Source organism: Dromiciops gliroides, chromosome 1, assembly GCF_019393635.1.
Source record: "Dromiciops gliroides isolate mDroGli1 chromosome 1, mDroGli1.pri, whole genome shotgun sequence".
NCBI classification, from domain to species: Eukaryota; Metazoa; Chordata; class Mammalia; order Microbiotheria; family Microbiotheriidae; genus Dromiciops; species Dromiciops gliroides.
Genome location: NC_057861.1, coordinates 57361957 through 57379843, shown reverse-complemented (window position 1 = coordinate 57379843; position 17887 = coordinate 57361957). Strand labels below are relative to the sequence as shown.

At 47.8% G+C, this 17887-nt stretch overlaps 1 protein-coding gene across 2 annotated transcripts; it reads left to right on the top strand.

Moving 5' to 3' along the window:
* Positions 1 to 7611: 7611 nt before the first annotated feature.
* On the top strand, positions 7612 to 17577 carry KISS1R (KISS1 receptor). 2 transcript variants are annotated; one of them, XM_043975547.1, is made up of 6 exons: positions 7612 to 7915; positions 8336 to 8645; positions 10125 to 10249; positions 12833 to 12968; positions 13462 to 13703; positions 16167 to 17577. In XM_043975547.1, the coding sequence occupies exons 2-6, from the start codon at positions 8384 to 8386 to the stop codon at positions 16572 to 16574; spliced, it is 1173 nt and encodes a 390-aa protein (XP_043831482.1). In that variant the 5' UTR covers positions 7612 to 7915; positions 8336 to 8383; the 3' UTR covers positions 16575 to 17577. The 2 variants fall into 2 exon arrangements, with proteins under 2 accessions (XP_043831482.1, XP_043831481.1); XM_043975546.1 differs by having other exon boundaries at positions 8092 to 8645.
* The last annotated feature ends 310 nt before the right edge of the window (positions 17578 to 17887 follow it).

Genomic DNA, 17887 nt, shown 5'->3' with positions numbered 1-17887 from the left:
CAGTGAATAAAGTACAGACCCTGCATTCAGGAGGACCTGAGCTCAAATCTGGTCTCAGACACTTGACACTTACTAGCTGTATGACCCTGGGCAAGTCACTTAACCCTCATTGTCCCAGAAGAAAAAAAAAGACCTAAAGACTCCTGTGATTCGGTGGTCCTTACTGTCAATTTGCTGCTGCTACTGCTGTTGCTAATCAGCTAAACAATCTCACTTGTAGCTATATGACTGAGGAGAGACAACAGGAGAAAGGGATAAGAGGTCAGACAACCCTGAGCCCTTTGAAACTGCTTGGAGATTGACTGAAATGACTGAGTTTTTAAAGACTTGACCACGGGTCTCATGTGTGGGTAAATGTTGGCCCATGCAGATCCCAGAAGGCTGCTTGTCCTTCACCCAGATGTTAACTTAGAAGACTTGGGAGAAGTCTTATGAGAAGGAGGCCTAGTCACCAGAAACCTGTTGCATCTACAAGCTCAGGACCATAGCCTAGCTTGGAGCTAGAGGCAAAGGGAAAGCCCTAAAACCTCATACCCAGTGGAGCCCTATGCCAGACAGTGACCAGACTGACCCACAGCACCAGTGGAGTGGCAGGCAGGAGCCCAGGGGAGACAGGTTAGAAACTCTAAGGTGTCTTCATGACTTAGCCAGGCACTCAAGACCTTCCTCAAATTAGCATGAATTCCAGCCTCTTCCCATTCCCTCACCACCCCTACTACTATCCCAACACAGGATCCTGTCTTCGGCTGTAGGCAGTGATTTGGGATAGCTAAAGACAAGTGATCAGCTAGGCCCTGGTTGAGGACCTCCAGTGAGGTATCAACCTCCCCGGGCAGCCTATCCCACTTTAGGGTAAGTCTTCCTTATGACAAGCCTAATTCTGCCTCTCTGCATCGTTGTTCTAGGTTCTCCCCTCTGATACTTGGCTGAATGAGGCTAAACTCTCTTCTACAAAACAATCCTTCAATTACCTGGAGAGCTATTGTGTTCTCTGTAAGCTTTCTTCAAACTAAACAACCCCAGTTCCTTAAACCAATCCTCAAAGCCTTCACCACTGGGTGACCATCCTGGTCACCCTCCTCTGGATCCTCTCCAGATTATAAATACCCTTCCTAAACTGTGGTGTTCTGAACTAAACATGATAGTCTTGATGGGGACCCATTCAGAGCAAACTATAGTGGAAATATTATCCCTCTCTATTCCTAGACATTATGCTCAAGAACACATTAGCCCTTGTGTTTTTGCACAATTACACATGTATAACTTATATTGAATTGCTTGAGTTCTTAAGGAGGAGTGGGGAGGGAGGGAGGAAGAAAGTCTGGAACACATAAAAATCGATGTGAAAATTTGTTTTTACATGTAACTTGGGGAAAATTCTAAATAAAGAAAGATAGATATTAGGCAAAAAACAAAACAAAACATATTAGCCTTTTTGGCTTCCATACTGTTGGCTGACTGACAGTGTCACTGTCAACTCATTGAGCTTGCAGACCCCTAAGACCCTAAGATCTTTTTCAGAAAAAATCTTCTATCTAGTAGTGATAGATAGTAATGCCTCCCACATCTTATATTTGTGAGGTTGATTTTTTTAACCAAAGTGTAACCGTTTACATTTGTCCCTATGAAAGTTCCCCATGAGTGACTCTGTCAAATGTTTTGTTAAAATCTAGACAAATTATAGCTACAAAGTTGCCCTGATCTACCAGCCTAGTAATGCTGCCCCAAAAGGGGGCATTCATTTGTCATGACCTATTCTTGATGAAATCCTGCTGGCTTTTTGTGATTGTTGTTTCCTGTTCTAAATAATTTCTAGCCAGCAAGACATCTTAGTCTGAGAAAACAGTTAATGAAATCTCTCACTCTTCTCCCCAGTGGTAGAGGACTAAATAATATTGATCAACATTGTCAGATAGTCTCACTGTTTTGGTGGTTTTCACTTAACTGTGTTTCTTTTCTTTTCTTTCTTTTTTAAAAAGGGCAAAATCAACTTGGGAAGCGTGGAGAGACTTTTTAGTGGTAGTAACATCTGAAAATGACTGTGATATTTTAAAAAGGCATCTTTAAAACTTATTTTTAAAAATAGTAACATGACATTTTGCCAGGATCCAAAGTCCAGCTGGGGGGGGGGGCTATGATTTACATTCAGTATCTGGACATAGGTGCTGATGCTTGGCTTCTGGTTAAGGGTGGAGGCCAAAGGATGTAGGGTGAAAGGATGGAGAAAGAGGGTGAGATCTTGAAAAAGGCAATGGACTTTGGATCATTCAATTATCCATTCAACAAACACTTCCAAAGTGCCTGATTGTGCAGAACTACACTGTGCTTGGCACTGAGGGAGATACAAAGTTTCAATGATCTTCCCTGATCTCATGAAGTCTTACAGCACAATAGAGGGATAAGACACCAAGACAAATAACTGTAATACATAGTATTAAGTGTGTTACAGATGGGGTATCTGAGGTCTGGGGAGAAATATCCTCACATAGGAAAGTGGAAGTCTGGAAGTGGAGTCATTTGTATGTTAGAGGAAGGGTAGAAAGAGATGAAAAGAGGAGAGGGAGATAAAAGAAGGCATAGGAGACAGTGTAAATAAAGACATGATCGTAGCTAGCATCTATATGGCTTTTTATGCTTTGCAAAGCACTTGAAATACTATTTCATTTGATCCTTGCCACAACCCTGAGAGGTAGATGCTATAATTACCCCCTTTTTAGAGATCTGAAAACCAAGGCAGAAAGAAGTAAGGTAACTGGCTCAGGATTGTACAACTAGTAAGTGTCTGAAGCTGGATTTGAACTCAGGTGTTCCTGACAGTCTAGCTCTCTATCTACTACACTACCTAGCTGCTACATGAAGAAGGAAGAGTGAAGGGTCTGGTCTGTCTCTGTGCTCCAACACTTTCTCTATATGAAGCCCTAGTCAAGTCTTCAAATTCCAGTCCAGTTAAATAACTTCTCGGAATCAATTTCCTCATATGTGAAGAGAGAAAAATAATGCCTCCAACCACCTATCTGTCTGCTTCCCAGGGTTGTCATGAAATTACTTTGTAAAGCTTAAAATGTTTAATGTTGTATTCATTGTTGTTATTATGTATTATGTTTAACATTTTAAGTTTAATGATTTAGGGGCTTGCTAGGTGGCGCAGTGGATAGAGCACAGGCCCTGGATTCAGGAGGACCAGAGTTCAAATGTGAACTCAGACACTTGACACTTACTAGCTGTGTGACCCTGGGCAAGTCACTTAGCCCTCATTGCCCCGCCAAAAAAACAACAACAAACAAACAAACAAACAAAAGTTTAATGATTTAAATGTTTTATTATAGTTACTAGGAACAGGGAGATGGGGACTGGCACTGCTTTTTCCTTGGTATAGGGAATTCCTAGATAGGAAACTCCCTCAATTGATGCAAGTTAGCACTTTCTTTCCAATTTAGAGGGTTGTTGTTCAGTTGTTTCAGACTCTCCATGACCCTGTGTGGGGTTTTCTTGGCAAAGATACTGGAAGGATTTGCCATCTCCTTCTCCAGCTCATTTTATAGATGAGAAAACTGAGGCAAACTGGGTTAAGTGACTCACCCAGGGTCACAATGCTAGGAAGTTTCCAAGGTTAGATTTGAACTCAGGTCTTCCTGACTCCAGGCCCAGTGCTCTATCTGCTGTGCCACCTAGCTGTTCTTGTTGCCTGGGGTGAAATAGTTTGCCCAAGGTCATAGAGCCAGTACTTATCAGAGGTGAGGTTTCAACTTAGGTCTTTGTGGCTCCAAGGTCAGTCCTCACTCCACCACACCATGTTGCCCTGCACATTCCTAATACTAGGAAATTAGAAGTCAAGGGGCAGCATCAGAAAGGGAGAGAGGACAGTGAGGCCAAGAGATGAAGAATAGCATGGGTGAGTTGCCCACAGCTGAAAGGTTCCTGCCCTGCTTGGCTATTGATCACAGCTATCTCATGGTGTTCTGGGCTTGGCATGACTCGGGCTAGGATCCCAGTAGTTGGTGATTGCTTTCACTATTACTATTTTTTATTTTTTTTTAATCATAAAAGCATTTTATTATTTTCCAGTTACATGTAAAGATAGTTTTCAACATTTGTTTTCATAAGATTTTGAGTTCCAAATTTTTCTCCCTCCTTCCCTTCCCTCCCCACTGCCCAAGACAGAAAGCAATCTGATGTAGGTTATACGTGTACAAAGTTAGTGATTGCCTTCAGAATGAAATGAGACATTTGCAGGTGATTCCAAGGTTAGCCAAAAGAGTTTTATTTAGCTTTTGCAGGAGGATATTCAACAAAGATATTGCACAGAGGACATCTAGTCTTGACCCAGCTAAGCAAAGCTTCCCTGACTGAAATTGCCCATCATGGTCTGACAGTTAGTCATCAGTCAGCACCTTGAGGCTGATTTGTATTAAGGCAACCAGGAAGTCATGTCAATAACCAGAACCATTCATTCCCAAAGCAAATCAAGCCAGGATGTTTTTGATACCTTTTAAGGGCAAACTAGCCTAACTTACAAGGAGGTGGGGAGGAAGAAGAGTGCCCCCACCACATATGACTGTATTGCCATTTTGATTTGGCGTTGCAGTAGCTGTATTACTCAAGGAAATCAGACAAAGGGAATTCTGCTGGTGTATTTTGGGGGATATCAGTCATGATCTGGGCATATGGAAGTTTGAGGCTAGATGAAGTCTGTGGGTGTGATGGAGCCATGCTGATTGAGAAGGTGGCATTCTTAGACATGTCCCTCATGTTCCCCTCCCCACACACTCCTCTGCTTAGAAAAAGTGTATGGGGGTGGGGAGGAAAGGGGTATTGTGTGTTCTAAGGTATGGTGTTCACCATATGCCCCCATCCATTTCTACTCTGGGAATTAAAAACCTGTACCCAGAAACAAGAGGCATGGAGATGACAAGATAGCACCAACTGTAGACTTGAGTACACTGGTCCATGATATTTCTGCAAATAAAGGCTTTTTCACCTTGGATCTCAAAGACCACTTTGTACTTCTCTGACGCATTTATGTAATATTGTGTATTGTAGTTATTGGTATTTCTGTTCTCACAGAATCTGTGAGTTTAACCCCTAGAAAAATCCCTCTCTACAATATTCTCTTCTCTCTCTCTGTCTCTCACTGTGTCTCTGTGTCTCTGTCTCTGTCTGTCTCTGTCTCTCTCCAATGTCCCTACCAAGTGCTCATCTAGCCTCTCTGCTTAAATATCTCCCATAGCATAGAATCCACTACCTTCTGAGATAGCTCATTCTACTTTAAGACATTTAATATACCCTTGTTAGACTATAAGTTCCATGAGGGAAGGATCCAAGTCTTAGCTAAACTTTGTATCTTCCCCATTCACCAACAATCATAGTGCCTGGAACGTAGTAAATGCTTGATAATGTTTGTAAATTGACTTGACCACTCTTTGAGGCAATTCCCCACCCTAAGACCTTTTCTGGGTCAGAAAGAAACCCCTGGAACCCAGCTGTTGAAAGTCACATGGAGACCCTGACCTTGAAGTACAGTCAGATGATCAAGGTCTTGGTCTTGCTCAGGGGTTAATTGAAATAGCCAGATGTCTATACATCACAGACAGGAAACAGCCAAACAGACTCTAGATGACCATTAATTCCAGCCACAGCAGAGACTGTCAAAGTGTGGTCCTGTTGTGATTGGTTCCGTTGAAAGGAAGATCCACAATTCAATTACATTCAATGAACATTTAAAAGTAACATTTTAAGTAAGGAAAAGAACCCAAGGAGAGCAATGCCTCAAAGGAAGAGAAAATATAGAGAAGGTTATATTGGCAACAGTGTGAAATGCTACAGAAAAGACTACATACATACATACATACATACATGAAGCATGGATCCAGTAGAAAGAGTCGTGGGTCTGGACTCAGAATGAAGGAGTTGGAGAGGAAAGTCCTTGAGAACAGAATTGTTTGGCCATTCTCCAATTGATGGGCATCCCCTCCATTTCCAGTTCTTTACCACCACAAGGTGAGCTGCTATGGATGTTGTTGTCTTTTAACATATAAATCCTTTTCCTTTTCCTTTGATCTTTTTTGAATACAGATCTAGTAGTGGTGTTGCTAGGTCAAAGGGTATGAACAATTTTATAACCCTTTGGCTATTCAATTAAAATTAAATCAAAACATTTTCTTAAAATCTGACAAAACATTTTTTTAAAGAATCTGACAATATATGCATTGTTCCTCGTTGTTTTTAGAGCAGCTGACTAGTCAAGAGTACACAGAGGAGAATGTTTATGTGGTTTTGTTTTTTGCAGGGCAATGAGGGTTAAATGACTTGCCCAGGGTCACACAGGTAGTTAAGTGTCAAGTGTCTGAGGCTGGGTTTAAACTCAGGTCCTCCTGAATCCAAGGCCAGTGCTTTATCCACTGTACCACCTAGATGCCCCCAATGATATCGTTTATGGAGGTGATACAGTTGTAAAGACATTGACTTAGCAATTCTCAAACTATCTGGAAGGGAGGGTGCTGAAGTCATGGAAAAAATCTTGTACCTTATTAAATGACAATGTGAACAGGAATAATGATCTTATATTCTCTATGTATAATTTTTTTTTGAAAATAATATACCCATATATTGAGGGCATCTCTGATGAGGCTATTAATAATTGGGAATAGGGGGCAGTTAGGTGGCACAGTGCATAGAGCACCGGCCCTGGAGTCAGGAGTAGCTGAGTTCAAATCCGGCCTCAGACACTTAACACTTACTAGCTGTGTGACCCTGGGCAAGTCACTTAACCCCAATTGCCTCACTAAAAAATAATTGGGAATAGGTAGATTTCTACAAGTGGTATTACTTGATAGGGCATTTCTTTACAATCACACAATTGATTGAAAGAAGTAGAGAATGTAAGAGCCCATAATGTCTCTTACTTGTTGAGAACAAAAAATAAAATAACAAAAGCATTTGATTCAAAGGGGAAAACAAAGAAGAGATTGTTCAATCTATCTCCTTCATCACAGAAGAGAGATGGAGATCTACCAGGACAGACTATTGTATACATTGTCAGTCTGGGGGACAACTAAAGCAGAGTATTGTTTACTTGTCAGACACAATCTCAGTGATGAAGCTTAATTTTTTCCCCTTTGTAAGGAGTAAGTTTACTCTAGAAGTGACTGCCAAGTAAGTACAAAAAACAGCCATGAATTTTTGTTTTAATGGAAAAGGTTGACTAGATAATCTCTGACTCCCTCCAGCCCCAACATGCTATCATTTAAGATTCCTTCTGGGAGCAACTAGGTGGCGCAGTGGATAGAGCACCAGCCCTGGATTCAGAAAGACCTGAGTTCAAATACAGCCTCAGACACTTGACACTAACTAGCTGTGTGACCCGGGGCAAGTCACTTAACCCCAATTGCCTCACAAAAAAAAAAAAAAGAAAAAGAAAGAAAGAGGGAAAGGAAGGAAGGAAGGAAGGAAGGAAGGAAGGAAGGAAGGAAGGAAGGAAGGAAGGAAGGAAGGAAAGAAAGAAAGAAAGAAAGAAAGAAAGAAAGAAAGAAAGAAAGAAAGAAAGAAAGAAAGAAAGAAAGAAAGAAAGAAAGAAAGAAAGAAAGAAAGAAAGAAGCTGCCGTGGGGGAAGGATTGAACTTGTTCTGCTGGGCTCCAGAGGGCAAAAGGAAGAGCAGTGAGTGGTAGCTGGAGGAAAGGAGATTGAAGCTCAATGAAAGGAAGAACTCGCTAACACTTGCAGCTCTATTCCACCGGGAGCTCACGAGTGGGCTCTGTCACTGGTGGAGGCTAGACGTGCGCCATGGATTGGGAAGATGAGCCTTTGAGGTGTGTGAAAATGTCCTCCAAGCCCGCAGGTTCCAATTCGGGTTCCCCTCTTGGACGCAGGATTTGGGTCCGTTTGAAGGAAGGAGATGAAAAGGAACAATAGGGAGAGGTGAGAGGGAGAAGGACGGAAGGGAAGGGGGAGGAGGGAAGAGAGAGGGGAGGAGGAGAAGCTAGGGAGTGAGGGGAGAGGGGAGTAGGAGGGGGAGCGCAGCTGCGGGCAGGAGTTATATAAAAGGCTGCTGTGGGTACACTGCCGACAGCTGACTGAGTCAGAGAGCTTTGCAGAGTGGATCTTGCCATTCCGGTGAGTCCCGCGGGCCGACCGGGAGCCCGAAGTCCCCAGCGCTCCCCACCCCGGACCCCGTCGTGACACATAGCGAGCGAGGAGGGGAGAGAAGGGGAGCCCCAGTCCTACCGTGCTCTGCGTGGTCCGGTCCTGCCCCAGCCCGGGGTCACCCTCTCCTCCTCCCTTACCCCCGGGTCACCAAGGGCGCCCTCCCCTCCACTTCCATCCTCTCTCCGGTGACAGCAATACGGGAAGGCCTCCTGGAAGAAGGCAGGGTGCCTGGCCCGGACCATGCACTCTGGGGAGCGAGGGTCGGGGCCGGAGGTCAACGCCTCCTTTCCGGCACTCAACGAGTCCTCCTGCCAAGGGGCTGGGGCAGGGAGCGGCTGTGCCAACAGCTCCGGACCGTCCGGGCCTCCGCACCTCGTGGACGCCTGGCTGGTGCCGCTCTTCTTCGCTGCTCTCTTGGTAGTGGGGTTGGCGGGCAACTCGCTAGTGATCTACGTGATTTCTAAGCACAAGCAGATGAGGACCGTCACCAACTTCTACATCGGTGAGCCGGGAGAGGAACCCGCCCCTCATCGGGCCAAGGGGGTCCTCTTCTCCACAAGAGCTGCCCCGAGTGGCTTGGAGAGGCTCTCCTGCGGGAATGCTGTGTCCCTCCTCCACCCCCACGCCCTGGACTTTGCCCATCACTGACGCTGGCAGCTCAGAGGCTACTCGAGTAACCCTCAAGGGGGTTGGGGGGAAGTGGGGGGTGAGGTGCTCCCCTACTTAAGTTCATTCAGTTCCCCCCTCCAGTTGAACGGGGCTGTCTAGGGGAGAAGGGAGGGCGCAGGCTCCAGACTCCCATATCCTCAAACTGTTAACCCTGGGGGCAGGGGTGGATAATGGGGATGGGGAAGAGAATTCATTCAGGTCCAGCCGCCTCCTCCCGGACTGAAATGGGTAGTTTTGAGCCCAGTTCTGGGGCCCTATTTTAGGAGAGGAAATTGACTGGAGAAAATAAACTAGAAAGAGGGACTCCCTCATTGTCTTGGCCCCAGAGGGAGAACTAGGGAGGAAAGCAGGGAGAAGCCAATTTTGGTTGAATGTAAGGGGAAACGTCTTACCGACGGGAGCTGTCCAAAAGCGAAGTGGCTAGTCTGGGGAAGTGGTGAGCCTCTCCCCATAGGAGGTGTCCGAAAGGATGCTGCAGGAGTCACTGGGCAGGAGTCAGCCTCGTGACACCCTTCCAGTTCTTTGGGTCTATGAAATGGGTATGGAGAAAGGACGCTCTCGGGCTACAGTAACGAATTGGAAAGCGTGCTGGATTTGGAGTCTAAAGGCTAGGGTCCGAACCCCGACTCAGCTTACTAGTTGTGTGATCTTGGACAAGTCTTTTACCCTCTGAGTCCTTTGAATGAAGGATTTGGACTAGACGTCTCTAAGGAGCCCCCTCCCCTTCCCCCAGTCAGGACATCTGTGTTGCAAAGTCTATTTTAACTCTAACTCTAAATCAATCCTGCAATCCTTGGATAAAAACGGATTCCTCTTGCATTGGATTGGGGAAGTTGATGGATTCTGGGACCCCTTTAGGGAGTTGGAGAGTTGGGTTTGTAAAGACCCATGGGACTAGCTGGCTAAGGTTGCTGAAGCCAACGTTCTGAAGCCTGGAAAGGGAAGTTGGTGGTGGGTGGCTAGTACCACAGCCTGGTCCCTGTATCCTACTAAGACTCCTGGAATTTAATAGGGGAAACTGAGGTACAGGGAAATCTTATTCCTTTGGGAGACTATATCTCCCCTTTCTGGGAGGGTTTGGCAGGGTCTTGAAAGGAAGAGCGGTGATGGAGGGAATGAGATGAATTCTGGGAGTCCCTTCCAGCTAATAAGGCAGGCTGTGATCCAACCAGGTTCCGGAGTGGGGGAAAGCTGGATCTCCTGTTGTCAGTGTTTGGGGGAGGGGGCAGTAAGAACTTGAACCAGACTTGTCTTTTAGTTTACCTGTCTTCCTCTCCCCCTCCCCACCCTGTTCCCCCTCACCCCATTCCAGCCAACTTGGCAGCCACAGACATCATCTTCCTGGTGTGTTGCGTTCCTTTCACCGCTATGCTCTATCCCCTTCCCAGCTGGGTCTTTGGAGAGTTCATGTGTAAGTTTGTCAGCTACATCCAGCAGGTGAGGAGGGGGCCACGGGGTGTTCCTGTGCCAGGGAGGGGGGGCACCCAAGTGGCCCTGCCTGGACTGTCCTTGAACCCTTCAGCTGCCCACTGCCTGCTGCCCACCTCCCAGTGCCTCCACTCCCCTTGCCAGCTCTTTTTCTCCATTTTTCTTCCCTCACTCTCCATTTCTCTCCTCTCTCATTCTGAGGCCACTTCTCAGTGCCTCTTTCTCCCTCCAGATTCTCTTAGTCTGTTTTGTTTCTCTCTCCCGTTCCTGTCTGACTCTCCCCATCTTCCTGTTGATTTCTCCTCCTTACCTTCCCCAAACCTGTGTGTTTGTCTTTTCCTTTGTCTTGCTTTCTCCTTCTCTTCTGTCTGTCTCCCATCTCTGCCTCCATCTCCCCATCCAGGCCCTGTCTGACCTCTCTTTGTCTTCCCCTTCCCCCTTTTCCTCTCCTATGCCTGGCTCTCGCTCTGTTTCTCTGTGTCACCAGCAGCCTGCCTCTTCCTCTGACTCCTGAGCAATCCTGATCTCTCAGTCCCTGTCTCTTCATTGCTTTCCTTAGGCTCCGACTGGTCCTCATCCTCTCCTTCCAATTCTGCCTCTGCCTCCTGTTTCCATATCTCCTGTTATTATTTTTTCTCTCCTTGTGGCCCTCCCCATTCTCTGCCTCCTTCTCTCCTTGAATCTGTCCCTCTCCCTTTCATTTTGTCCTTTTCTTCTCTGCCTTTCTACTCTCCCTCCCTCCCTCTCTCTCCAATTTTCATGTTAATTCATTTTTCTCTCTCTCTCCAACTCTCATGTTATTTCTCCTCTTCTGTTATCTCTCTCTCCCTCGCTCTCCAATTTTTGTTATTTATCTCTCTCTCTCCAGTTCTCATGTTATTTCTTTCTCTTCTTCTTCTTTCTCTCCCTCTCCCTCCCCCTCTCTCTCCAATTCTTGTTATTCATTTCTCTCTCTCCCTCTCTCCATTTCTCATGTTATTTCTCTCTCTCCTTTTCTCTCTCTCTCTCTCTCTCTCTCTCTCTCTCTCTCTCTCTCTCTCTCTCTCTCTCTCTTCTCCTCTCATTCAGTCAGTTCTGTGCAAGGAGCACCTACAGATTCATGTGTGCTTTTGTGCTCCGGACTGGGTTAAGTAGAAGACCACCTCTTCCCCATTCTTCCTTCCTCTCTCTTCCTCCTTACCACCTCCTTATGTCTTCAGCTACATCTCTTTCTTATTCTGTCTCTTGTTTGGTATCTCTCCCTGTCTGTTGTGTCTCTCCATGTCTCTGTCTCTGCCATCAGTGACTTCTTGCCTTATTTATCCTGGAGGACTGTCCCCTCCCACCTCAAGCATTACACACAGTAATTAAATCATAAATTGAAGTAGAGTTGTGATCATTTTGCTGTTCTTGTGCCTTTTTTCCTCTCTTCATTTCTCCAGCCCAGGGGGTAGGGGCTGCTCTCTCCTCCAGTGACTTGGGGTGCTTGAGGCCCAAATTGACATAGGAAGAGCCCCCAAGGGCTCTGGCTCCCCACCCCACACACACACCAGAACAGGATGAGGGACCTTAGAGCCAGATTGCCCCAGCCCCAGGAACCCTCTCTCCACTCCAAGTAGTCTTAAGGCTCTTGGAAACGTGATGGTAGACTGAAGGGAAACTGAGGCTCCTCCCCCAACCTACTTGCCCTAAAGACAGAAGCCTTTGGGCAGCTAGCTGGAATCATGGATGAGCACTGGGCCTGGAATGAGGAAGACCTGTGTTCAAATCCTGCCTCCAATACTTACTGGCTTTGTGACTCTAGACAAGTCACTTAACTGCTGTCAGACTCAGTTTCCTCAACTGTAAACTAGGGATAATAACAGCACCTACCTCCCAGGGTGTAGTGAGGATCAAAGAACAATGTTTGTAAAGAGCTGATATACAGCAGGTGCTTAATAAATGCTTATTTCCTTCCTTCTCTTTCCTCTAGACCCTGGGGGCACAGGGGGTGCCAGAGGAAGGCATGACCCAGGGAAGACTGCATGAAGCTAGGGTGGGGGGAGCTTATAGGTGATATACAGTGACCAGAAATGGAGGGAAGGCAGAGGAGCACTAAACTGCAGACCTGGAAGGGGGAAATGAAAGATAGGAAAGGTGATATCTGCAGCTGAAATGGGGGAGGGCTGGGGCCAGAGACACTGAAGCCTGGGGGGGGCGGGAATGGGGGTTGGGGTGGAGGGGCCAAGGATAATGACAAGGAAGTGAGAGCAGTGCTGGAGGGAGGGCAGGAATTAATGATAAGAACTATCCAGTCATTGTCAGGGAGGGGGGGAATAAAACATTATTTTAAACATTTAAAAACAATTTTTAAAAGCACTATCCCGACGTGGGATGAGTCCTCTTGGGAGGTGGTGAGATCCTCTTCATTGGCGCTCTTAAAGGAGAAGTGGAATGACCACTTGTCCCAGATGCTGGAGAGAGGCTTATTTGTTTAGGGTTGACCTGGGTGGTCTCTGAGATCCTGTGATGGTTGGGGGTGGGGTGGGGAGGAGGGAAGGAAGGAATAAGGGAGACCAGGAATTGAAGAGAAAGACTGGGGTGGGGGACCTGGGTCACCCCTGCTCCTTCCAGGTGTCCGTCCAGGCCACCTGTGTCACCTTGACAGCCATGAGTGTGGACCGCTGGTATGTCACCGTGTTCCCCCTGCGCTCCCTCCGCTACCGCACCCTCCGGCTGGCCTTTGCTGTGAGCCTGGGCATCTGGGTTGGTAAGTGCTCAGGGCCTTGGGGAGGCTGACTCCAGAAGCAACCAGGGTACCCGGGGCTGCCAGGTCTTGTTTTGGGGAGGGGGTGGAGACGGAGCATCAGAGAATTGAGGCCAGGGCCTCTACCAGAAGGTCTGGTAAAGCATCCCAGGCTGGGACTCTGGCCTTGCCTGATAGGAATCAACTCCTCCAGTCCCAGCTCCGAAAGGAGCCGATCCATGGGATCCTGGCCCCAGAGTTTTCACTGATAGTCGTTATTCAAACTCAGCATCTCCAGCACTTTTACATTGCTTCTCTGATTTGGAGTAAAAGCCCTGTTGCTTACTAACTGTATGTGACTTTGGGCAAAGTCATTTCCCCTCTCTGGGCCTCAGTTTCCCCATATGTAAAATGGCAGAGGACTTGAGATCCTGTCTCGTGCCACTGAGGCACTATGGGGGGGGGGGGTGGCCAGCCAAGTCACCTTAAGGAAAGGGCTGGTTTCTCCCTACCTCAGGGTCCTTCCTGGTGTCCATCCCCGTGCCCATGTACAACCGCCTCACAGAGGGATACTGGTTTGGGCCGCAGACATACTGCATCGAGGTGTTCCCGTCTGTGACCCATGAGCGAGCCTTCATCCTGTACAACTTTCTGGCTGTCTACATGCTGCCCCTGCTCACTCTCTGCGTCTGCTATGCCGCCATGCTATACCAGATGGGACGGCCCACTGTGGAGCCAGTGGCTGACAATAACTACCAGGTGTGCCTGGCCCTCCCTCCCTCCCTCCTCCCAGCCCCGAAGCACCCTTCCCACCCCGGGGGTGCAGGGGAGAAGAGAGAAGGAAGCAGCAGCCCTGCCCTCAGCGAGCCCCTCTGGGGGCCACAGCAGGGATATTTGGGGAAATCACCGAGTCCAGCCTAGCCCCCAGACAAAGGAAACTGAGGCCCAGAAGTGATGTAGTCCCAGACTGTGCAGGTAGTGAGAAGCAGAGCCTGAGTCTTCTGCCCCCAAACCATCCCCAGGAAACCAGGCAGAGGTGAAATGAACTACCCCTGCCCCCCTCCCCCAGATAATAAACTGCCCATTACTAGAATTCTTCTAGAATCCTAGACATAGGGAGACCCTGTTGTCTTACAAGTGAAGAAACTGGCCTGGACGTGTCCAGGGTCACATCACTAGTGAGTATCAGAGGTAAAATTCTAACCCAGGTCTTCCTTACCCCAAGCCTGGTTCTCTGTCAGCTAGAGTGTGCAGCCTTCAAGCAGAGACTGTCAGGGAGGTTGTGGAGGGCATTCCTGTCCAGACATGGGGACTAGGGAGCCTCTGAGTTCCCTAGGGGGGCCTGGAGCGATTTAGAGAAAACCCAATTACCCTTATCAGCCACAGTCCCCTGAAGGCGGCCCCAGCCAGAGAAGGTCAGACTCTGGACCCTCACTTTCTCTTTGGGCCTCAGGCTGGAGCCCCATTGAGGCATGGTTGGATGATACCTTGGATAGAGCTCAGGACCTGGAGTCAGGAAGACCCAAGGTCAAATCCTGTTCCTCCCCATATACACGCTGGTTAGCTGGATGACCCTGGGCAAGTGACTTAGCCTCTCAGATTCTTCATTTTTTTAAATGGGGATAATAATAGCACCTCCCTTCCAGGGTTGTTGTGAGGATCAAATGATATGATATTTGTAAAGTGCTTTGTGAAATGTTTTTTGGGGGGGCTGGGGCAATGAGGGTTAAGTGACTTGCCCAAGGTCACACAGCTAGTAAGTGTCAAGTGTCGGAGGTCAAATCTGAACTCAGTTCCTCCTGAATCCAGGGCCGGTTCTTTATCTACTGTGCCACCTAGTTGCCCCCAACACTTTGCAAATCTTAAAAGCACTACATAAATGTTATTGATTGTTATTACTGTTATTATCCAGGTTCTCTCTGTCCCCCAAGCTGGGGTTCCAATGTGACCAAGGATGTTTAAGAGCCTGTGTGCCCCAGGGAAGCTGAAAGAGCCTTTTAGTGGGCAAGGGGTCCATGACTTACCCATAGTCACTCAAGTGTCATGTAATAGAATAGGGATTTGAACTCAGGGCCTTGGACTCCTTTTCCCCCCTTATGCCAGGCTGCCTGTGATCTTCTCTGTGGGTCATCATTTAGATATTGGTTTACTCATTAGTAGGCAGCCTGACACTCAGAAGTTTGTCCCCAATCCTCCTATCCACTGCACTGAGTCCAAGGGCCATAGGAGCTGCCAGCCCCCATCCTCTGGCCCAATATCCCCGGGCTCAGGCTGTGGATGCGTGGGCAGAATCTCCCCAGAGACACCTGTCACCTTCTACATTACACATCCTCACCCCAGACCTTTCTGGTAGTTGAGAGGGGGAAGGTGAAAGATCACAGGATCTGAGTGGAAGGACAGCTAGTCCATCAAGAGCAACAAGCATCCCCCTAACGTGGACCCTAACAAACGGTCATGCTTTCCAACAATGTGGTGGCCAAAAGTGGGATGTGCTCCAGGTGCAGAGAGTTCTCAATTGCAAGAGGAGGCCACGTGGGCCATTGTTGAAAAGTTTGCGATCTAGAGGGTTATGTGTCTCTCTATAAGCTGGATCGGAGTTCTATATAACAGCCTGGATGGCTTGTCTTTTCTCCTGTCTTCTTCCTCTGTCTCTCACTTCCTCCCTCTCTTCTTCTCCCCTTCCTCCTTCCCACCTTCCTGCCTTTCTTCCATCCTATCATTCCATCCCTCCCTCCATCTTTCCTTCCCTCCCTCTATCCTTCCTTCCACATCCTTTACTCATCTTCCCTCCTCCCTCCTTCCATCTTCTCTATCCATCCAACTCTTCTCATTATTACTCTCTCTTTCCATCCCTTCTTCCTTCCATTCATCCCTTTGTATGGTGAGGTCTCCTTCTATTCTTTCTATATATTCTATATTCTTTCTTCCATCTCTCCTTCCTTTCATTCATCTCCTCTACTTCTCTATTCTTCTTTTCACCTCTTCTATCCATCTCTCCCTCCTTCCACTCCCTTTTCCATCTCCTCTACATATCTCTTCTATTTCTTCCATCTCTCCTCCCTCTTTTTACCCCTATTCACTATTCTTTTTTATTCTTTTTTTTGCTATTCTTTTTTGACCCCTCCTTCCCTCCATCCCCTCTGTTATCCCCCGTCTATCCCCCTCTTCTCTCCCTTCCTCTCCCTGCTCCTTCCCTTCTTCCTTTCCGTCTCCTGGGCTCAGGCCCAGCTGCTGGCGGAACGTTCAGAGGCCGTGAGGGCTAAGGTGTCGCGCCTGGTGGCTGCTATCGTGCTGCTATTTGCTGTGTGCTGGGGCCCCATCCAGCTCTACATCCTTCTGCAGACCTTTAGCCCTGGCTTCCAGCGTGACTTTGCGGCCTACAAGGTGAAGATCTGGGCGCACTGCATGTCCTACAGTAACTCCTCTCTCAACCCTGTGCTCTACGCCTTCCTGGGAGCCAACTTCCGCAAGGCTTTCCATAAGGTCTGTCCTCTGGCTGGGCGCGTGGGCAGTGCCAGCGTCCCCAGTGCCAACCTCCATACCGAGCTGCACTTTGTGTCCTCCGGGCCCCCAGCCTCACTCCGCCAGCCCCAGCCGGAGGGAGAGTCCCCAGCTCCAGTGGTCCAGTGAGGCCCTATGCTCCTCTTGCCTTGCTTTCCTGCAACCAATCATTCCCTCACTCCATAGTCCTTGAGCTTCTTAACCGCTTCCTGAGGCCATTGGACAGACAGTCAAGGTTCCTGGCTTCAGAGAGCTTGCAGTCTAGTAGGTGAGACAAGATTCACTTAAAGGAAATCAGAACAATATCATATCAGAGCTCCTACCCAGTGCCAGGTGGATGGTTCAGATTCTAAAGCCTAGAACTGCAGAGCTGGGAGGAGCTTTGGAAACCGCTTCACTTACCTCTGACATGAGGCTTATCTTGATTCTCCCCAGTTGTAAATGCCTCCCCACTCTGCTCCTGTCACTTATTTTTGTATGTACATGTCTGTATTCATATCGTTTCCTGCCCCCTACCAATAGAGCATACGTTCCTTTAAGACAGATGATGCTGCATGTTTTTGTCTTCGTATCCCTAGAGCCTAATGTATGGTATTAAGCACACAGTAGGCACTTAATGCATACTTTCTTGTGGAATGAATGAATGAATGAATGATATGGAAGGGGGAAGAGGCCAGAGAGAGGAGGGAACTTGTCCATGGGTACACACAGAGTTGATGATGTCTCCAGGACAAGAACCCAAGTCTCCGGGCTCCCATTCTAGGGTTCTAGATGTTCATCCAGTGGTGGAATCAACCCTCTTCTACCTCCCCTCAAAAAGAAATCAAAATCTTGTCTAAGGAAACAGGAACTGCAGTTTCATAAATTGACACTAGGCGGCGCTGTTCACCCACTGAAAATCTTCCAGCGTCCAGGACAAGCACAGTCCCAAGAAATATGGAGAGATGCCAGACCCTAGTTCCCCCAATGCACAGGTCGCTCCTAGGGTATGCAGAGGAGCTTGGGTTCCCAGTAGTTTCTGCCTGCGGGTTCTCGCTACAGCCGGACAGCAGGTAAGGGGAACACATGGCAAATTCCTTTTCCATCTGCATTAGACAGTTCCCTTGGTTCAAAGCCCTTCTGAGGGCCAGGAGAATGCCAGACCCTCCACAGCAGCATGCTTCCCTCCCTCCCACTCCCATTCTTAGCCCGTGTTTGTGGAATGAATAAATGAGTGCAATGCAGTGGGATTCTGGGTGAGTCACCTAACATTTCTGGGTCTCAGGCAGGAGGATGGCTCAGGCTTCCTCTGGGGTTTAAGGGGCTCAGAGGTGGCCCAGACCTCTATGTCAATGCCTCGGTGTATTCTGTATACAGGGGCAGAGGAAGCTGTCCCAGGAAAGGAAAGGGTCGAATGAGATCACCTATACAAGGTGATTTGCAAACATATTATTTGTATTGCA